Below are 21,563 nucleotides of genomic sequence, written 5' to 3' on the forward strand. Positions count from 1 at the left end.
TTTCTTTCACTGTGAAATTGCATGAGACAGAAACTACAGCACATTCTTAAACAAATTCATACTTTGTGGCTTTCAACTTTCACACAAATAAAAGCCTACAGGATTTTTTCAGAGAAATCAATGCTTCTGGATTTTCAAACACTTTTCCCTTTAGTTGCCAAAACACAGTAGATGTATGTATTATTTATTTTTGTTACTTCAGCTTCCTCCTCCCCTGTGAGACTTTTCAAATAAAGGCCTAAAGAATTCTTCTATTATTCAATTAAAAGGCATGAAAATGAATTTGGTTGAGAACGCTGTGTGCCCAGGAGAGAAGCTGTGCTGTGCATTGTGCAGATTAGCATTGTAGATGACACTGCTTGGGGAGAACTACAAGAATTTACACCACAATATATCCACAACTTGAAAACAAAGTGGCAGCTTAAATAAGAGAGATGGTACAGAAAAAAAACATAAACTACTACATCCTGGTTCCGGTCACCCTAATACTTCAGCTTTTACCAGATGTCTCAAACACTTCAGTGCATGAAGGTAAAGGGTATGAAGAGCAGGAACCATGCTGAAGATGAATTATTAAAATCTCATTTTGTACTGACTCCGTCTCTCACCATACGAATAAGAAAACCCCAACATTTTGACACCGACTTGAAACCTACACATCAAACTAAACCTTATGTAAATGGATCCTAACGCTGAAAGACTGATTCGAAATGCCAAATTCATGAACAACAAGGAGGTTTGGATGAAAGTCAGCCATGAGGATTTTTTTTGTTTTTACAAGATCATAGGGAGTACAACATACATATGCTTGCAGTATTTTATAAGGAAAAAACCCAACATATTTTCCTAGCCAACTCTCTAGGTTTACTGTGGCCCTGCCTCTCTCCATTTGCAGATTCCTGGGACAGCAGAGAACCATCCATTGGTGTGTACAGCAAAACCAAACTCCACTTACAGGAGCAGAACTAAAGAATGCTTCTCTCAGTTTTATGTAATTAACTTGGGAATTAGAACAGTAAAGAAACGGGGGCAAGATCTTAAGTTGGTCTATTAACAAACATCATGACATTCCTTATGGGAATTACCACTGCATCTCCAATACTTGAATCAGCTGTGAGAATTATTATTAAAACAAGCACAGGTGGGCTCAAAGAGACAATCACACCTGCTGTGTCATATCGGTTCGTGGGAGCTCATATACCCTTCCCATCTCTGTGCAAAGGGGTAATTCGAGTTTAAAGTACAGCTTGCTGAATTTACATGTCCTCTGAAGGACTTGAACATTTTCACTGAAGTGAGCCTAGATAAAATCTTCTGTCCAGTCTGTCCAACAGTCTTGCTCCAGTTTTCATTTTAGGGCTATTTACAAAACTCTAAAACTAGTACTAAGACAAGTTCAAATCAAACAGAATATGGCTGCATAAATGCATTCTAGTGGGAATGAATTAAGTGACTCATGATAAACTGCCAGGGTGGATGCAGCTGGAGATGATCCTTAACAATGGGTGGAAGCTTGAAAGAGCTTCACAGCTAGAACTGCTGACAGCTGTTAAATTTACCTACACTAAACCTGCACAGCTGCTCTAAAATTTATTGTGTTTTAACTGCAGTGTCTTCTTCTCAAATCTGTAACACTAAAAGATGACAGCCTCTCTTAAGAGCACCTGATTATCACAGGTTCAATGAAACACTTCTGTGAGCTACTGGGACTACAAGGACAAGCAGGGTGGCTAGGCAGAACGCTGACTAATTCAAGAGAAAAGCTACTGAAAGACTGACACCAAATATTCAAACACATTTAAGGTTATTTAATTTCAGATTCTAAACAAAATTCAGGGTGAGACTTCAGTGAAATGAGATGCACCACACTTCTCTGTATGTTGCTTAAAAATTGGTTATTACATGAACATGCAATATGGGACAGAAGTGGCATGCAATGCTCTCTAGAAGTTTTAGGCCAATTCTGTCTGCCTAAATTATGATCAGGAGACAAAAACTAAGTATTCAGAGGTGTTACAATTTTATGGTTTTCACATCTGCTTTTACTGCACAGACTGCTTCACCCAAACTCTTATACAAAGCAAAAACTGTCTTCTAACATTTTAATCCTTGCTTTGATCATGAAAGGAAACAAATGGCAAGATAGATGTTTGCAATATACTTTCCAGTGCAGATTTTATTATAGGCATTTCATTTCAGACGGTATTACTCAGTTTTAACATGCTTCTCTTTGTTTGTTTCTCTGAATAATGCACTAAGCCTTCTCCAAAGCTTGATACATTTATCCACCTCCACTCAAAAACTTCCTGTGATAAACTGACCCTAGTTTCACATCTGCTGTATAATGAGTGACCACTGCTCAGTGGTCCCACTGAATTCAGTGTGATTCTGTTTGGGTCCAGATGTCTGCTTGCAAAGACATCTAACCATGTAAAAACCACTGCATGTACACAGGCACACAACAAAAGGAAATGTTCTGAGCAGGGTGACAGAGCTCTGTTCTCTTAGAGGTTTCATTTTAAGCTTCTTAATTTTTTCGAGTTTTAAATCCCAAATCCTGATTTTATGTTGGGATGGATTTGCAAAATCCTTAAACTCTCAAATCAAGAAGTGTGTTATACTGTCCGTTTTCTGCCACGATCCTACATGACTGTGGAACATGTTCAGTAAGTATTTCAGTTCTAAAGTTCAGGAGTAGTGGGTGCAAACTATTTCTCAGAAGACGAGCAATGATTTTACTTCAAAAGAGTGCTACTGTCATTGTTGCCATTGTTACCAACACATACAACACTGTATATGAAGAACAGCAAAATCAACTATTCTATCTTAGGGTTTCTTCCCTGAATACTGTCTCCATTCTTACATCTCAGCGACATACTTCTCTCTGTCACCTACACTGAGGTCAGAGTCAGAAGCCAAACATTTAATGAAAAAACTTACTATCAAATTAGTTCAATAACAGAGCACTTACTGTAACCAGATTTTGAAATGATTTTAATATTACCTAAAACTTTGGGGAGGGGATAGTACTAATTCCAAGAAACATTATTTTTCCCAATAACACAGTGCTGTAAATGAGCTCCATCCATGAAGTGCTCTGCGAGCATCAGGACTGAGCACAGGGGGGAGCCATTTAGTCACAATCCTTAAATTGCATCGAAAGAACTCAAACTGAGGAACAAGAGTGAAAGGCAGAATTGCTACCTGAAAATACACATGTAAAGGAAGTAGCTACTCCACGACATAGGAAAAGTACTTTTACATCAAGGCTACTTTATTAAATCTGAACGACATTAAGAAGAGCAAATTATTTCTGCAAATGCAATGTTACCGAGCCAAAAAGACAGTAAAGGCAACAATACAAAAGCCACCAGCTATTTCCTAATCAACTATAAACCTGTATGATTACAAAAGCAGCAAAAGGGAAAGAAATTTCTTTCAAATGAGAATCTACCTATTTACATAAATAAATGCTACACAGAGTTGGCAACCGGCACCGGTGTGGAGGGCGCCCACAGAGATTATTACCTGCTTTATGGTGAAGTCATTAATAAGATGATGATTGTGTTCATTCAAGTTGCAGTGCAGGGTAACACAGTCACTGTGGAACAGCAGGTCCTGCAAAGTGCTCACCCGCTGCAGTCCCAGAGCACGCTCCATGCCATCCGAGAGGTATGGGTCATAGAAAATCACACTGAAGCCAAAGGCTTTGGCACGTAGTGCTACTGCTTGCCCAACACGCCCTAGAACAAGACAAACACGCAATGAGAACAGATGTGGAGCAGCTGGTGTGAGGTAGTCTCCTCCTTCCTAATGGGAATGCTTGTATCAAACTATAACGCTTTGTACAGCAAGTGGAAGAGCAGAAAACAGAGGCAGCTCCCACCCCACTCAAAATCATCACTAAGATCAGAAATGATACATCTGGACTGCTTCACACTGCCTTGTTTGAAACAAAGCAGGAGGTTTGCACCTTTTGTAACCAGATATCTGGAATGCCAGAAGATGTCACGTAATCTGCAATAATCTGTGTAATACAAGGCTTGCCTGCTGGGCCTGTTTATGGCAAAACACCACTGCCTGTGAACACATCCTGCCAAGGACTTAGTCTTACCCATGTCAAACCAGCTGGCTTTAATAAAAAGCTATAAAATTAATCCACAAAAAGGGATGCAATGAAAGATAATTTGTTTAATCTGAAGCGCGACCATTCTTAATGCACGGAATCGCCTTTCTGAACTAGTATTTTCTCTCATTTTGAGCAACACCCTACCAGCATTAAAATGCCTACAAGAATCCTGTCATTGAAGGCTTTAAAATAAATTTTATTCAGCTACCTAAATGATAAATAAACACCATTCATCATACGGCACTAGTTAAGAAGAGCGCTGCCTCACTTGCAATTCACATTGACCTTTGCCTTTCTGTTCTACTTTCCTTACTGCCACATTTCAAGACTTGTGCCCAAAACTGCTGTATGGGCATGACTCCATGCCACATGTATCAGGGGCTGTGTTATTTCCCTTTGACACACTGCCAGTAAAACACAGAGAAAAAAAACTGAGTACACCTGATGAGTTACAGGTATTTTGAAGAGCGAGAACTAACACACTTTTCAAGTTAGAAGCCTACGCACTAAATACTCACATTAGAGTATTACAAATGTTGGATAAAGATGTTTCAAAGGCATCACTTGACAAAGCATAATAATAATGTCTCATTTGAAAAAAAAAAAAAAACACAACTAAAAAAAGTCAACAAGTTTTCTTTCGTAACATCTGAGTTTGTTCAAAAAAGCATCAAATTAACCCAGGGAAATCCCATCTCTTCCCAGCTGTGTTTGAAGGGATTTCCCTCTGCTTTTCAGTTTCTCTTTGAATAAACTTAAGAAGCCACAGGAAGAAAGGTTTTTTGTTGATCATTTAACCTGAACACAGCAATTCTGCAGTGCTTAGTGACAGATGTGCTTGGAATATTAAACAGTATGTCAACCTGATAGGGGCTGTTTGCTTTTCTTTGGGGACAGCAAGTTAAACTACTCCTCAAAATCTTTTATTTCAGTACTTGCATGCATGTTATTTATTTGCTTTCCAAGCTGTTTTTGTAAATTTGAAATAGAAAATTTTCAGCACAAACACTGTATTATTTTCAAATTTTGGCATGTTAACAGCTTAAGGAATCAGTCACACAACTGTAAACACTTTTTATTTTTTTTTAACAAAGCAAATAGCTGTTACTCCAGCTCCATTCATTTTCACATGCAACATTCTGTCATCTGCTCTTTCTTACACTCTTTACAACACTAATACCTGAGGGGATTCTCGACAGTGAAATCTCTCACAACAGACTCTCCAGTTTAAGCCACACTCCCCATTCACTGTAACCAGGCCAATAAACCAAAACCTTCTTCAATGGGCACAGAAGTTTCCTTCTGAAACACTTGGGAATCGTGCCTGTACTTCTAACAAGAATTGTCCTGTTACAATCATTTTATGAGATAAAACTCTTCTGCAACTGACAATTCATATTTAGTCTCAGTCATTACACACACACAGAGATGGACACACAGAATTCGCCAATTCCTTTCTAAACTAAAATCCAAACACCACAAAACCTATAATGCTTTCTAACCTTTCTAAAAAAAAGTTGTAAAGTAGAAGACTCTCCTGGGCACAAGGGGTAGCTCAAAACCTACCTCAGCAGCTCACAAGCAATATATCACACAAATCATCCCAGCTTTGGGACAACTCTATGTTAAGAGCATATAGAATTGTTATGAATGTGCATGGCTGCTTCCAGGGAAGGCAAAATCTTAACTTCAAAACATTGAGTGAACTTCTTGTTCTGTGGTGTGAGAAGAATGCAGAAAATGCATGTTGCATACAATTGCAAAAAAAAGTAGAAAGTGACAAAAGCCTATTTTAGAAATTAGAGATTTATACAAAGTTCTAGCAAGGTCCATGCATCATTTGAAAAGAGAGACTCAAAAACACCCGAGTCTCCTATTACAGCCATTCACTCCCCCACAAGTCTCACAACTTCCCCCAAGTGTCCCAATTTGTAGGTGTCTCTGACCTTGACTCTGCCAATGACCTGAGTGTGACAGCACAGCAGCTGCAGTTGTCAGTGACCCGGCTCAGCCCTTGGGCAATGAACACTCCTCCTATGCTGGTACTACAAAGTTTTATAGAACAACCTTGATACCATGGAAACATTGATGACCTGCCTGAAGGCTTCTGTGGAAAGGAAAAGTGCTTTCACTTAGCAGCTCTTCCCTGCCATAGAGAATATGGCTGATTTTTCCTGCTTCTTGGAGAACTCTGCAGTGTGGACCGTAATACCATCCAACTGTTAAGCCTTACTGTCTTATAATGCAGGTTAGTAATTAGGCCAACATCTAGGTAAGACTGTGGGACTGTTGAGAAAATACAGCACGTGAGGAAAGACAAACTGAGTGGTGAGATTCACTATGATGTGAAGACAAAATTATTTGGAAGAATTTCACCTTTCTCGAGTGAGGAAATGTATTAGCTATTAGTCATCAGCATTTGTCACTGGGAAGGAAAGGGGAAGGGAGTGTGACTTCACTGCTATAAAATTATTATTAGAGCAGAACCAGGTCCACCTATCCATTCAATTACTTACATGCTGCTGATCATAAATATTCTTTCTTCAAAAAAAATCCTATATGTCTAAATATAAGGTGGAAAGGCAGCTTTTTTTCTTTTAAATGCAGGGCTTACTGACAACACTTGTGACGCATCACTTCAAATATAGGACACTGGATAGTAATAAAGATTAAAAGTGACAAAGACAGCTGTTTAATGATGTGATATTATTACATATGTAATGCTCAAAGAATCCCACACTTCACAAAACCAGAAAGAAACAGAGGCTGTGCCCTAAGGAGCTCAGGGTCTAACCAAACACCACAACAATGAGGGATGGGATCCAACAGGCACGTGAAGGAGGCATTAGGTTGTTGAGTCTCTGCTTATCTCCAAGCTCAATACAAGAAGAGGATGAGAGATGGGGTTAACTTTAAAGGAAGAGCACAGAGTAATAGGATTAAGGAGGATAGCCCAAGTGTCAAAGCAGGAATATGCATGAGAGAAGGCAAAGAAAAGAGAGTGGGTGATAGAAAGAAGGCAAGTGAGTCACGAAACTTGGCTAGACCAGTGGATAAGTGAGAAGCTGAAACTTTGGAGGGAATGACATAGTCATTCCCTAGCACAGAGATAGGCAAGAGCTAGGGTGTTTCTCTTTGGCAGAACAAGAGAAAAGCCCAGGAACAGATGCAAAGAAGGCCTGGAGCTAGCTGTTGCAGCAGCAAAGTGATAAATTTAAACAACCCACTGCTGAAGAGACCACAAGTTTAGGACAAGAATAGAGAAACACAGCTGTGGTTGAGAGGAGATGATCTCAGACACACGTTAACAAGAAAGGACAGAAAATTCGACACTACACAGAACTACAGAAAAGGACTTGGTAACAGATGATGAGAACAGATGTTTATTTTGTGTGCAATACATTCATTTCACAGCATCTGAGTGGATCATCACTTCTGACACTGACATGTTAAAATAATAAAATAATAAATTGAGGCGAAACTCCAGACGCGGGAAGAGGCCACTAGTAAAGCAACACAACCTAAGGACAAGAGTCTTTTGAAGTCTTTTGGTTGTAAATACATGTTTTAGTCTGAAACTAGAGACAAGTAGCCTCTTGCAGGGATCTGTACTAGAAAAGGGAGTACCTCACAGCCTAAGTGTCTGAAATGCTCACACAGAAACGAGTACAGCCACCAGTAGCACAGTCTACATTTTAACTCTTCATTAACACAGAGCTACATAGGAGTTTGTTAGAATAGCTCAGAATCAAAGTGTTGTGCTTAGTCGCACCCATGCACAAGAAGGAAGAGTGGAAGTTCCAAAAGTGACTTTACAGTTTAATTTTCCTTGAAATTGTGAATATTCTATTGTAGGAAAAGATATAGGAACAACAAAAGACTAGAGACAATGACTGGTTAATAACTGCAACAGATGTGTGCTTTTAAAATCAGATTTTGCTGGGTTTTTTTAATATGCCACGCACATGAGAGGTTTGCTTTTTAAAACTAAATCCAACACCTAGCATTCTATAAAGCTTTATGCACATATTGGCAAGGTGGTTATCCATTTCTTTCTCTATACTTTTCAGTCATTCACAACAAAAACAACACATTACATTCACTTAAAGAAGTCAATGATGAAAGACTTTTTCTAATCTCAAGTCTAAATTTGTTCAGTGGGAAAAAAAAAAATCCAATTACAATAGGACAGATATTTCCAGCATATATGCATGTGAGATACACAGCATGTGAGCCAAAAGCTTAAGTTCCAAAAGCTAGGTATGCATTTCCATTTTGGAAACACTGCAGGCAACTGTCTATTACTTATGTACAGATGCTGTGACTGTGAGTGCAATAATCATCGTGTGTTTAAATGAGATGCATAATTACATGAGAATAGATTTGAGAAAGCAACTTCATGACTAACTTCTTGAAAGTCATATTTTCAAGGCAATTCTTTGATTGTGAAGATGGTTTTGGTGTATTGCACGCTCAATTGAATGAGCACTATGTAATGCCAGGCTATTTTCAGCTTCTGAAAGTAAGAGTTCGTGGCTTGAGTTACTTGACAGCAGTGTGTAACTGGAACAGTCACTTAAGAACGATGCTTTGTTGGCAAAATCATATTATTAATTCCTGTGGATGAATAGCACAGCAATTGCATCCACAGTGTATCAGATCTGTGTTAAGACTAGCACATGACTGAATAATTTTTATATGGAAACCGACTTCCTTGTTTTTCTTCTCTACTTCTGTAACAGACAGTAATTAATTCATCTCAAGCAAGCCTGTCCATCTGTTGGATGCTGAAACACATTTAGGGCCACTCAGAGAGGTAAGTAGGTGATTTTATTAGGCCTGGAAACATTTCAAACTTTCTTGCATATATTTTTCCTCTCATTAGAGCTGAAATACAATTTCAGATGCAGCTCAACCAAATGCACAAACTAAACTGCTCTGCAGACTGTTACTGCAGAGAAGACTTTTCAGTTATGTAAAAAACAGTAAAAGGATAGAAGGCCAAACAGAGCCAGATATGACAATGGATAAGGAATAAAACATATACATGGGACACTGGGTTGAAGTAGCAGGATCCTTGCCCTGGAAAAGAGAAGTGATGATGTCTCCTGTTACAACCAGTGTGCCTGACACCAGGCAATATGGCAACAGAAAGATGTATAGAAACTCAAAAGAACTGAGAGAACATCAACAACAAAATCAGTTTTCTGAGGAAAATGATTATGTCTAAAGGGAAAACATCTGAAATATATAAACACCAGGAAACAAGAGGGATTATACACAATGTGTGACATAGAGTGGATGAAAGGATCCCATTTTTATAGCTCAAATCTTTGTAAGTGAAGAGTATTAAACCACCTGCCAAGACAACATACCTAATCCAATAATGCCCAGGGTCTCCCCTCTGATCCTGGCAGCTCCAGAGGCCACTTCCCGAATCTGTTCAACGCTCTGTACTCTCGTGCCTTCCCGCAGAGCCTGGTGGAGCCAGGTGGTTCTCCTGTACAGGTTCAGAATGTGGCACATGGTAGAATCTGCCGTTTCTTCTACGGAGGCGGCTGGCACGTTACACACTGCAATCCCTGCAAACAGGGGGGGAGAGCACACCAGTTGCCAAACATTCTTACTTTTCTCCCATTTCACAGCAGTTGAGCAGTATCACATTTAAAACTACAGATATTTCAACATGTCTTGCACAAATACTAAGTTTCTGATCATAAAAGCAGACAGAATACCTGATGTAAAAGTTGATAAATATGTGCTAACTCATTTTTTTGATTTTTTAACTACTACTGTGTTTTTATTTATTGCAAACTAAGGCATATAGTAAACAGACCAGTGAAGTCACAAAAGGAGAGCACTGAAGACTCAAGATAGTTTAGAAGCTAAGTCTTGGTAAGCATTTTACATTTCCACTGAGCTTGGTGTTCTGAATAGCAAAGAGAAATCTGCCCTGCTTTCAATAGTGTGGTTAATGATCGCTGTTTAGGTTTAATTGTGACTTGGCTTTTTCCTACTGAGCAGACAGGCTCCCAAAAGCCATCTATGCAAGTTACAAAAAGGATAAAATAATTTATAATGACAACAACTCTTAGAAAGCCCTCACAGGATGACTATGAGTAATTCCAAATCATGTATGGGTAATCATGACACAGGGAGGGACAATCTGTTATGTGTTGCACATGGGTTGGTAGAATTACCCCAAACAGAATCCCAGTCCTTTCCTGGTCTCTCAGATTAAAAAGAGAACCCACCTAACTGTCAACAGGGAAATGCAAAATCTACTTCTGCATGGCATGCAAAGGTAATGCCAAATTAAGTCCATGTTGCTAACAACTGTAAAGTTACTGGTTGAAACAGGCTTAAAATCAAGCAGCTGAAAGAGTATTACAGATTTCCACAGAAAACTGGAAGGTGGATTGATTCAAGACTCACAATAAGCCTTTTTTACTTCAAAAAAACCAGATGAGGCAACAAGTGATTGTAATTGCATCCAAGTTACCCCATTCTGCTTTTTACCTTCTAGTACTCAATACACAGCAGTTAAGCAAAATGTTTGCTTGGAAAAATTTGTGTCCTTTTTGACTTGTCTCTCTTCGGTCTATGTACTGCATGTTCTCTCTCTAATCATCAGCTCCCACAAATGTTTGTCTCTCAGTTCTGCTGACTGAGACAACAAATAGCACACAGTATAATTTCACGGTGAGAAAAAAAAAAGTGTTTTGTATCCTAAAAACACCCTGTTTTCACTGTTTGGGTTTTTAACATAACTAAATATTCAGTAAGTGCTCAGCTAATGCCAGCGTATCTTATGAAGCAAGGAAGAAGAAACATTCTCTTCAATAATAGCAATAACAATAATATAACATAATAAGCTCATACCATATTTATCTACATTTTACATTCAAATGCCTTTACTCTGCTGCCCATAACTTATTTTACAGCTTTCTCTACATCGATAAAACCAACACAAGGAACCTGCAGAACTATTTTCTTTCCTCTTCTGTGGAGATGATCACGTCTGCTGAGTCACTGCCCTTAAACTTACAAAAAGATATACCAGCATCACATGCTGGAATATTAATCCTGGCATCCTGCAATCATCAGTGGTAGCAGGAAACTCACACTTTTTAAAAATGGGGAAAAAAGCTGGGGGAAAGGTAAAAGACTGAAAAATAACATCCCTCTAAGTACTTCATAATAAACAGCTGCATTTGTTTATACAAAAAGCCTTTTTCTTAGAAGCAAAAATACAGGTTTTAGATGGCAAAGTAAATTTAATAAGTGTGTCTCCTAACAGCTGGCATCAACCAAATAATGCTTTAAAAGGAGTTTAAGGAGTTATATTATGTATTTGGGAAGAGAAATAACATACCTTTCTCCCTAACAGGTTTCCTCAGGAAACTGAGGGAACAAAAGTCAGGTAATTTCTCTCCTGAACTGCAGGAACTTCTTTTTCCAAATTTTTCTCCTACTTTAAAACCAGGGTTTTTTTGAAAGGCAGAGACATAGTGAACCACAAAAAGCAGCAAGAGAGAGTCAAGGAGATGAAGAGACATTTCACATAGCACACTCTCATCTCATATCCATCTATCTATGCTCCCTTCCCTTTCTCCTTTTCTCCCTGTTTTCAGTGATTTGCACACAGATTTGATACTGAAAAATGCAGGAGTCAACAGGTATTACCTTTACTCCCCCTTCACCTGAATTCAGCTACACACACAACTTCTACAGATTTTCTAGTCAACAATTAATAAAGTGAAGAAAAAGCAGATTTTCTCCAAGAAACACGTTTTCATGCTTTTTAAGATAAAACTGCTAATATAAAAATAATGCTTAATAGGAAAAGCTGGTAACAAGCCCACGTGCCAGCTGTGCGAAAAATAACTCAAGAAGTTACTGTGTAAGTTCAGGACTATGTCAGATCTCTGGTCTAACTCTATGCTACATTTCAAAAGTGAACCAAAGCTTTTTATAAACAGCAGTTCACTCTCCCATTACCTCCTTGAGATGTGTATTATGTGCACTGGTTCAACAAATGGAAATTTGTCCCAGTAGTGCTTAGTATTTCATTGCAGCCATTTCACCTAAACTATTAAAATCAGAGATTTTAATTTCACTCTGTAACCCTTCCAGCATTTACTGGCTATTGACAGAGTGGACATGAATACACATGCACCTATTTTGTAAATACTGGGATGCACAAACAGGTTGGATACTAACTGTATAAATCAGTCTAATCACAACACAGGATCTGAATGATAGGAAATGTGGCCATTTAGCATTGCATATGAATGAGAACTTCCCAAATCTGCTGTACTCTGGGGCTTGAAGAACTATGTGGCTGCATTTAAGTTATAAGATTGGGTTACAATGCAGCAGAGAGACTTGCAGAAGAAACAGACAACAAACCTGTAAAGATCTTCCTCTTATCAGGAATTTTCTCCACAAATCACACTCCTGAGGTTCTCCACTTTCTCCACTCCTGACTTGCCAGAGCCTTTGATCTGTACTGAGGTTTTGACTTTTGATCTGGGATTTTACCCAAGGCCAATCTCTAAAGAGATAGATGTTTTCTGGGTCTCACAGCACGTGCCTGACTGGGGCACTACTTACAACAGGCAGAACACAGCCTTGCACGCTCTCAGACCTGACCTGTTCTTTATAAACCCAACAAGGAGTGGTTGGGTTCTCTCTGCTGTGCAAACTACACTGCCATCAGGTGAGTATTTTACTATCATTAGCTGATAAACAGGCCACACTACAGCTCCTCACTACACCAGTGGGGTTATTGCTAGGACTGTGTACTGCTACAAATGTTTCTAAGATCTTCCCAGAGTATAATGGGGAACATACTTGGTCACCTCAATCTTGGCAAAAACCTGAAGAAAATCTTTACTCCAAGTGGTAGGTTTACCTGTAGACTACAGGTAAGAGATAGTTTAACCTAAAGTAAGAAAAGTACAAATCAGACTGTTGCTTTTGTTACAGTGAAACATTAAGCACCATCTCTTTTCACAGTTGTAGTAGCTGAATTTATTCTTAAGAAGCAACAACTGATTCTCCTCTAAAATCGGTATTTCTATTTTATGGAGTGCTTTAGTACTAAATCTCATGCATCATAAATAAGTTTCAGACAGTTGATAACGATCTCATTTTTTATTCAACCAGAAGTAGTACGCCACGGTGATGGAATTATATTTTGTAATTGGATTACAGCAGTAGTAGTTAAAATATACAACTGGGGTGAAAAAGAAAGAGATGAAAAATTATGGCCTTACACTCCTTGGGTTTATACAGAGCAGGGAGATTGTCATCCTGTCACAAAGCTGTTAATATTATCACTTAATTAACTAATGCTAGTATTTCCATAATGAGTTTTAAACAGTCTGATGAGAAAATTATACAGCTTACATATGATGCTGGTATAAAACACACAGAAAACATTAATGCAAAGATTTAGATGTTATCAGGTTTCTGGAGGCAAGTGTAAGATGAGAAATAAAGTCTGTAACAGTCATACCTAAATCTCCAGCAGATTTGATGTCAATATTATCAAAACCACTGCCAATTCGGACAATTATTCGAAGTGCTTTAAATTTCTCCAGGTCTTCTCGAGTTAAAGTGATAGTGTGATACATCAGTGCACCCACTGCTTCATTTAGTACCTATAAGTAAAACGGAAAAAAACATACTTATTTCATTTTTTTTCTCTCATAGTTTAATCACATATACATAGTTTCAGGTATAAAAAGACTGTAAAAGCATTAAATCCAGTTTTGTTCTGTTTGTTAAAGGTTATTTCTCCAAATATGTTTCAGACTCTTGGTAAGTCTTTTTCATCTGATGTCTCCTTTCTAGCACGATGGGATTAGCTTTGGGAGAACTAAGTGACCTGTATTCTGCTCTTTTTAAGAGGGAAAACTCTTCTTATTCCACAGGATATGCTCTGCAATACCAGGCCTTACATACAAGGCCTGAACTGCATCTGCACACTCAGATCAAGCACAACACAGGAGTGAACACTCCCTGCAAACAGTGAGTATTTTATGCTCAGGCAGCTGACATTCAGCTCTGAATGGAGTTATGGAGCAGTATCTCTTTACCACACACACACAGAGGGGCTACAGGCATTCACTGAGCTATTAAACCACTTGATACCTGAATAGAAAACATTCAGTGATCATTACAAACCCCTTCCTCAACAGAGACTGAAATCTGTCAGTTCATACACAAGAACAAAAGTGTTTGCCCCTCAGTTTACTGATACTGCAACCAAGCTCTCACTGAAGGAAAAGCGGATGTCATATGAATTGGTAATAACTGACATACCAAAGCTGACATTATCCAGAAAAAATTCCAAAACCTCTGAGAAAGAAATTGCAACTAAGCAAAAATGTTGCAGAGAGACCACCAAAAAAGCAAAAATAAAGGATATTCAGACCCTGTCACGTTAAGTTAGGTTAGAGGGCATCCAACCTACTCAAGAGTGCTCAACAGAAAGGGGATGGGAGCCACACATGCCCAGCAGTTTCAACTGTTTTCACTGCATCCCACTTGCACATCTGATACAAGTTTATATTTCAGAAAGCAGAGAATTTTTTCCTCTTTATATGCAAACTGCAGGATTTCTCTTCTTCAAAACACCTCTCTGTGCTTCTCCCTTCAATGCATGAGCTAATATCCTAATTGTTCCATGACACACGAAACATGCACAGATCATTTCAGCAGCTAAGCCAGCTGTAATGACTTCAAGAGATTCCTATGACACACTTCACGTGAAAGTTCTGCAGAGGCTCTAAATTTCTTATTCCATAGACTTTTCGGTCTGGTACATGTACAGATTCTGTCATCTGAATTATTTCTGCTCATATGAGCATTTCCTAGTGTACTGCAAGGTCAGCAACAATAATCAACATCAACATACATACTTTTAAAAACACTATTGCAGCAAAACACGGTCTTGCACTCAGAGGATTACAACTGCTGGAACTCAAGATCTGCAGCAGTAATGTTTGAAATTAAAATCTACAAAGAAAAAAATTTTAAACAAATACCAAACTCCATAAAAATGAAAGAAAAGCACTTCTTACTGAATACTTCACAAAACTATTTATGCTATTTCAACATGTGTTTCTGGACCGGGAACCTCAGTTCTAAGTCAGATAAAGGCCAGAATCCTTTGAGCAGAATTTGCATTTACTAGTTAGAGTAAGAACTGCAAAAAAAATTACAAATTACACATCCTTAAAGAATGCAGCTACAACATAATTCAAAGACCAGCTGTAGGCTCTGATCTTATGAAATGATTACACACACAGAGAACTCCTTGATTTTAATGGTACAGTTAAGTCCTTTGCAGATTACATCTATCAGTCCCCAATCAAAAAGACTGCACTCATCAGGACACGTTACCTTGAGCTGTTACAGAGGGTTAATAAAAACCTAAAACAGTTTATTGCTTCTCCAGTGACACTACAGTTGGCATGGACCAAGCCAAAGGTCATGTCTGAGGCAGCCTGCACAAGAAAAAGTCCCTCTTAGAACCTGAATGCCCACCTAAAATGCCCTTAGGTTATTTTTGGTCCAACCAGAGCCTAAAAAAAGTTGTTCAAAAATCTCCCAGTTTCAGTGATAGAGAAATTTCTTCAACCTCAGTTGCAGCACCTGTTACTACTTCAAGCCTCAAGGTCCTCGAGGACCTTCATGATATCCTGGTTGTCTCCAATGAGCCATGTCCTCTATTCTGTGTTGTATCACACATATTTTCCCCTGCCCCTCCAAGGTTGCTCTGGATGGCTGTGCTGCAACATCCTCTGTGCAGTTGTAAGACAAACAAAACCTGAAGAAGCTTGGAACTTCTGAGGACACCCCTCCTCTCCCAGACTGGATACTTTGTGGGTACAGAGCTGCAACTGCTTTAAGGACTGCATTAATCAGGGGCTAAAAGACAGCTGAAGCAGCTCAGACATTTATGTTTTAAAATCAGAGTGTTTCATTGGGGAAGCAGCTTTTCACTTCATAATCATGCATATTTTATTAACTCAGCCAGTCAAGACCATCATTTGGACTCTAAGAGCACCAGCCTGGACCCATCACACCACATTTTGGGGACCGTCTAGGTTATGGCTTGGCACTAGGAGGAGACAGAAAAGTACTGGAAAGCTTGGGAATGTGTTCAATAAAAGGAAAAATATTTCCTAGCTATGGCTTAATGCTGGCATTTTCCATTTCCACAGGAGGTTATTTACCGATCATATGAGATATGGAACAAACAGGTGCAAATGACAAATCCTTTAGAATTTCTTTTTGGTGACTGAGCCTCTCCTACAATTATGGACTAGTTAGCAAGGAAATCCACTGCAGCAAATATAATGCTCTGCAAGTGTGTATTGCATCACATTAATCTGATAATTTAATTATGTTCCTGCTTTTTGCAACTGGCAAAAACGCTGAAAAGGCAGAAAATAATACCAGAAAATCTGAAGTTAGAAACAATTAGATTGGTGAATGTTAATAATGCCACTTAGATATTAAAACAGTAGTGAAAGTTTCTGTATTTTGGAATTATTTACATAAATTATATTTTCAGTCATTACGTACATTAAATGCACACAAGGAATTCTGACAAGCTTGGCAATATATAAAAACAAAACTTGGTCTGAATCTGAATATAACACACAAAACTTAAATCCAGCATAAATATCAACAATTCCAGAAAATTAAATAATCTTTAGAAAAAATAACTGCATAGGGGTAATTTACTGATAATTTAACAGAAGTATTCCCAGTGGTGGATGGATGAGAGAAACAGGGAGTATATGCGTTTTTTTTCATTCATTTTCTGTAACAAACTTGATGGAAATAACTTTTACCAAGTTCCAGTACAATTTTATTACAAAGACATCAACTCGTGTCACTTTGAGTGAGATAACAATCCAGGCAAAAATTCCAGATCAGCCCAAGTATGTGGCAGTCAAACAACACTCTCAGGATCACTCACAAGGAAATGCAATGGGCAAAACCTGACAGAGAACAAGCAGAGTCAGCTGTGCTGCTCCAACAGCCACTCCTGCTTTTATCACACTGCAACTGTGCTCTTTGGGAAGACAAGATCAGAGACAAAAGCTGAAACACAGGACACGAGTTACTTTTGTAACCGAATAATTACATAGCTCATCTGCCCCATTTCTGTGCCTTCTGACTTCCTTCCAGGTAAAGCTACAGCTGGTTGAAAGCCCCTTCCACACCCTCTTCCATGAGGTGACAGCCTCTCCCATCTCAATGGCTTGGACAGGTCTTTCTGCTGTTCTTCAACCCCAAAATGACTACTCTGCTTTCACAATATGCCAGGTCCCCAAGGCTCTTAGGGAACAGATGACACTGCAGTATGAGACATTTCTATTTCCAAGAATTTAACAAATCCTGAGTACTGATTACCAAAGGCTGAAATCCTTTTTAAATGTATTCCTATCTATTTTTTTCCACCTTCTTTCAGCACCAGACTGTTCTAGCCATCATGCAAAACAACACACAGTCACCACTGCAACACACATGCCTCATTATTTGGGGAAGAACTCTTAGCATCTTGTTTACTTTTACAAAAAAAAGGTAACATATTGTAACATGCTAAGAACCAAATAGCAAGGCCTCTTTCTTTGCGTATCTAAAAACATTTCTAGATTTGACTATGAGAGACAGATCTCAGAAGCTTGTGGATCAAACCTAGAGCACAGAAACTAACAGTACATAAAATGCCAAAGTACTTCAACACAGAGACAGAAAATATCTATAAATTACATATTGACTATGACAAGGTATCATAATTGTAAAAACCAACTTCTAGAAAGATCATCACTAGAAAGTGCTATATTTCATCGGGTTCTAGAAACTACAGGGTATTGCATTTCTTGGAGTTTGATGTGTCATCTCCAAAAAAAATACGTTCCAGTGTCACCAACAGACTTGAGATTTTTGCACATTTGGGTGGAAAAAAATGTACTTTACCAAAACTGAGTAGGCCTTGCCTTATTTAACTTGCAAAAAGCAGCTGCACGTTGAATTTGTAACCAGTAGTCTGTCACGCAGGGAAGGCTGCAGAGACTTGTAGCTGCTCTCAAAGCCTCACTACAGCATTGCCAAGGGCCCATGTGAAACCAACAGCATTCAAAGTAAAAAAGAAAAGCCAGTATGCTCCAGGGGTATTTAGTAGCTCTGCAGAACTCTGCTGGATTGTGCTGCTTTATATAAGTTCCTGCTTCTCTCCAGGAGACTCAGCTCCCTGTTAGGTTCCTACAGTCCATGGTGCTGTCGGCAACCCACCCATTTCATGTGCACTTTATTCAGCCAGGATACTGTCTAGTGAGGAACCTAAATACTAATACTTAAGTTTATACTGTACATAAATACAAGGATAAATATTTTACACAAACACAAAAGGAACTTACTTGCAAGCTCCTAAAAACACACTCTCTAAAAACCTATATATCCATACACTGCATAAACTACATATAAACACACAAGACATGTATATATGATAGTGTATTTCTAGCCTTCTAAAAATAAATTATTAAGAGTATATACATACAAAGACACATATAACTACAAAATAACCTGCAGAGCCTACAGCAAGCTTCCTTTTAAATACTATACTGAAGTCAGTCTTTCGAAGCCAGGATTTACTGACCATCACATGCAGTTTAATGACAGAAGTCAATTTGAGAATACAGACTCTGAAAACATTTTTACTAAATAAAAGGTTTCAATGAAAAATCTTTAACAGGAGTTCTATGTGTTAACTTGTGTATTAATAAGGGTGAATTGTGTTCCAATTCAGTTCAAGCCTATCAGACACTACGATGGGTTGAACATCTATGCCAAAGGATCACTATGTCATGTCAGTCACTGATGACAACACATCATCCCACAGAAACCTCTGTCAAAAACCTTCTTACTAAGCACCAGCAACATTCAAGCCTCAATGTCCCTTAGAAAAACCCGGTAATGGGAAACGAAAGTAAATGTTAGTTGATAACCAACTGTATTACTCGAATCTGCCTGAAAGGTTGATGTGTGCTGCCTGCTGGGAACAGCAGCACCTCCACTCTGCTTTTTAAAGGGTGTTAGATCAGAGGAGACACTGGCACCCTGCCCCTTCCTGGGATGCTGCTTGGGACCTGTAGCACTGCCACTGCAAATTCCAAGAGATGGGGGCAGAAGGGCCACTGAACGCCAACCCTGGTTTTGTACATATCCTTACTGTCGTTGCTGTAGGGTAACTACTTTGTATAATGAGGTGTAACTTAGGGTTGCCTTCTGTTAATATTTTCAAAGTCTTTCGTAAGAGTCTGATCCAAGGCTCATTCAGTAAATTTACAAGGCTTTGGATCAGCTCCGAGGTGACAATTTACTCCCAAGTATACATTACTGTTTAGAACAAGGCTGCTTCCTTTCAATCTGTGTTCTTTGAGAATCTAAATTTGATGGAAAACTAAAATGCTGCAACTGCATCATGAATATAAACAGCACTGATGGTGTAAACACAAGATTGCAGCTTTACTTCTAAGCAAGGAATTGGAAATTGAAAAAATTATCTTACTTAACCACTGCTGTAACAGGGACAAATCAAAGAGTTGAACAACAGCACCATTCCCAATTTGTTTGTACCAGTTTCAAAACATTTGTTGCTTTTCAGCTCTTCTTTGAAATGGTCTTAGATAAAACTGTCATCATCAGTGGAACTGTTTCTACATTTAATTCCTATGTAAAAGTGTGACTGAAAAACTTGAAGTCCTTCACTAGTGAACAGGAAGTAGAGCTTTCAATTTTTTTTAACTTAAAACTAAAAATATGGAAATGCAGTATCACGTTGAAGATGATTTTATTTTGTATTCATAAAACAGGATCAAGGGATCTGACACATTCTACCTCAATCACTGCTAAGGCTGAGGCACAAGTTTACCAGACAGACTCTTTTCCCACTTCCACCCAGGAAGACTATTCTCAGTGTTCTGGTGAACTTGGGTATCTGCTTGAAGCTGTAAATCCAGTCAAACACACACATTTTTTTTTTCTTCTACCTGATGTAGGAAATCACATCATTACAGAAAAAAAGACTGAGAAAATGTACTCAGCTTCAAACAAACTTTTGATTTCTTTCCAGGCCATATATTTTGCTTTAAAGACCATTCCTAATCAGTTGTGCTTCCGGTCTTTTCATCTGGGTTAGCAAGAATCACTATTTCCCCTCTGCTTGGTCAAGATGTCCATTACCAGCTCTTGCACAGTTTGTTTACATTCAGCCCTCTGGATCTACACAGCACTTCCATGTTACAGAACACACAGCAAAGGTCAGGAAGCCCAAAGAGCAAAAAACTTGAACTCAAAAAAATCTTCAGCAACACAAAGATCTCAAGGGTGTGCTTGAGTCTGTCATGCCTTCAAAGGTACAGAAGTGGAAAGGAGCAGCAATATTGTAAAAATCAGGAGCACTGGGGAGGATGCCAAGGAGGCAAGAAAAGCAGCAAACTGTGTGAAGGGCACTGAAAGGAAAAGGAATTAGGAGAAAACAGGGGGTCAGACAACAGAGCATGAGACAGTGAAAAAAGAAAGTTGTCCTGGAATGAGGATGGAAGCAAGCTAAGTATTTTTAAATATTTTTTTTGGATGAGCAACTGTGTTTTTGGCAGAACAAACCAAAACACCACATACACTTTGACACAGTGTTAGATGGTTACTGAGAAAACTTATTTACACATCATTAATTGTAAAATAAAAAACAGTTTAAGTGCAGTGAGTAACTTTTATCAACAGTAATGCAATCTCTAATAAGAAAGAAATTTAAACACTGAAATCTTAAAATGATTTTTACCCTAAATGACAGAAGTTTCCTGATAGGATGCAATGAACCCAGTTCCCAGTTATCCCATGATACAGTTTGGCAAACGTAATGCTCAACTTCACACAGTCATATGCAATATCTACAAAAAAACAGAACTTAGGGGTTAAGTGATAAACACATCTATTGCAGCCTTTCAGACTGGCTTGAAAACAAACTGCTTTTTCCAGGGAGAATGGGAAAACAACAAACCAAACAAAAATTCAGTAAAACCTTAAGCATTACTAATTTCTGAAGAAGTGTAGTAAGTGTCCTCTAAGTACAGAGTTATTTCAAAACCTTGGATCACTCTTAGTAAACGTCAGTATTCACTTAAGCACTGGCAGCTTGATTTTCAAAAGGAGGGAAACATATCTTCACCATCCAAGTTGCCTTCCAGTGCAGCAGAACAGGGAACGAATGCTTTGACCTGAGACAAAACAGAGTTCTAATACACTTTATTATTTACCTGTGACTTTAAACTAGTTACTTAATTTCCAAACTTTAATCTCCTCAGCCATAAAAAGTGATTGAAAAATGAACTCTTGACATAAGGGA

At 38.5% G+C, this 21,563-nt stretch overlaps 1 protein-coding gene across 6 annotated transcripts in view; it reads right to left on the reverse strand.

Annotated features, from left to right (window-relative positions):
* The window catches only part of CTBP1 (C-terminal binding protein 1), a 237,551-nt gene that overhangs the window by 12,942 nt on the left and 203,046 nt on the right, over positions 1 to 21,563 (reverse strand). For all 6 annotated transcript variants that reach the window (XM_018088050.2, XM_018087885.2, XM_018087995.1 and 3 more), the window contains 3 exons: positions 13,653 to 13,797; positions 9,505 to 9,711; positions 3,529 to 3,743 (listed from right to left, as the gene is read on the reverse strand). In XM_018088050.2, coding sequence (XP_017943539.1) covers positions 3,529 to 3,743; positions 9,505 to 9,711; positions 13,653 to 13,797 — 567 coding nt within the window. The remainder of the gene's footprint in view (positions 1 to 3,528; positions 3,744 to 9,504; positions 9,712 to 13,652; positions 13,798 to 21,563) is intronic.

Source organism: Manacus vitellinus, unplaced genomic scaffold (genome assembly GCF_001715985.3).
Source record: "Manacus vitellinus isolate BGI_N305 unplaced genomic scaffold, ASM171598v3 scaffold_0_pilon, whole genome shotgun sequence".
Classification (NCBI taxonomy): domain Eukaryota; kingdom Metazoa; phylum Chordata; class Aves; order Passeriformes; family Pipridae; genus Manacus; species Manacus vitellinus.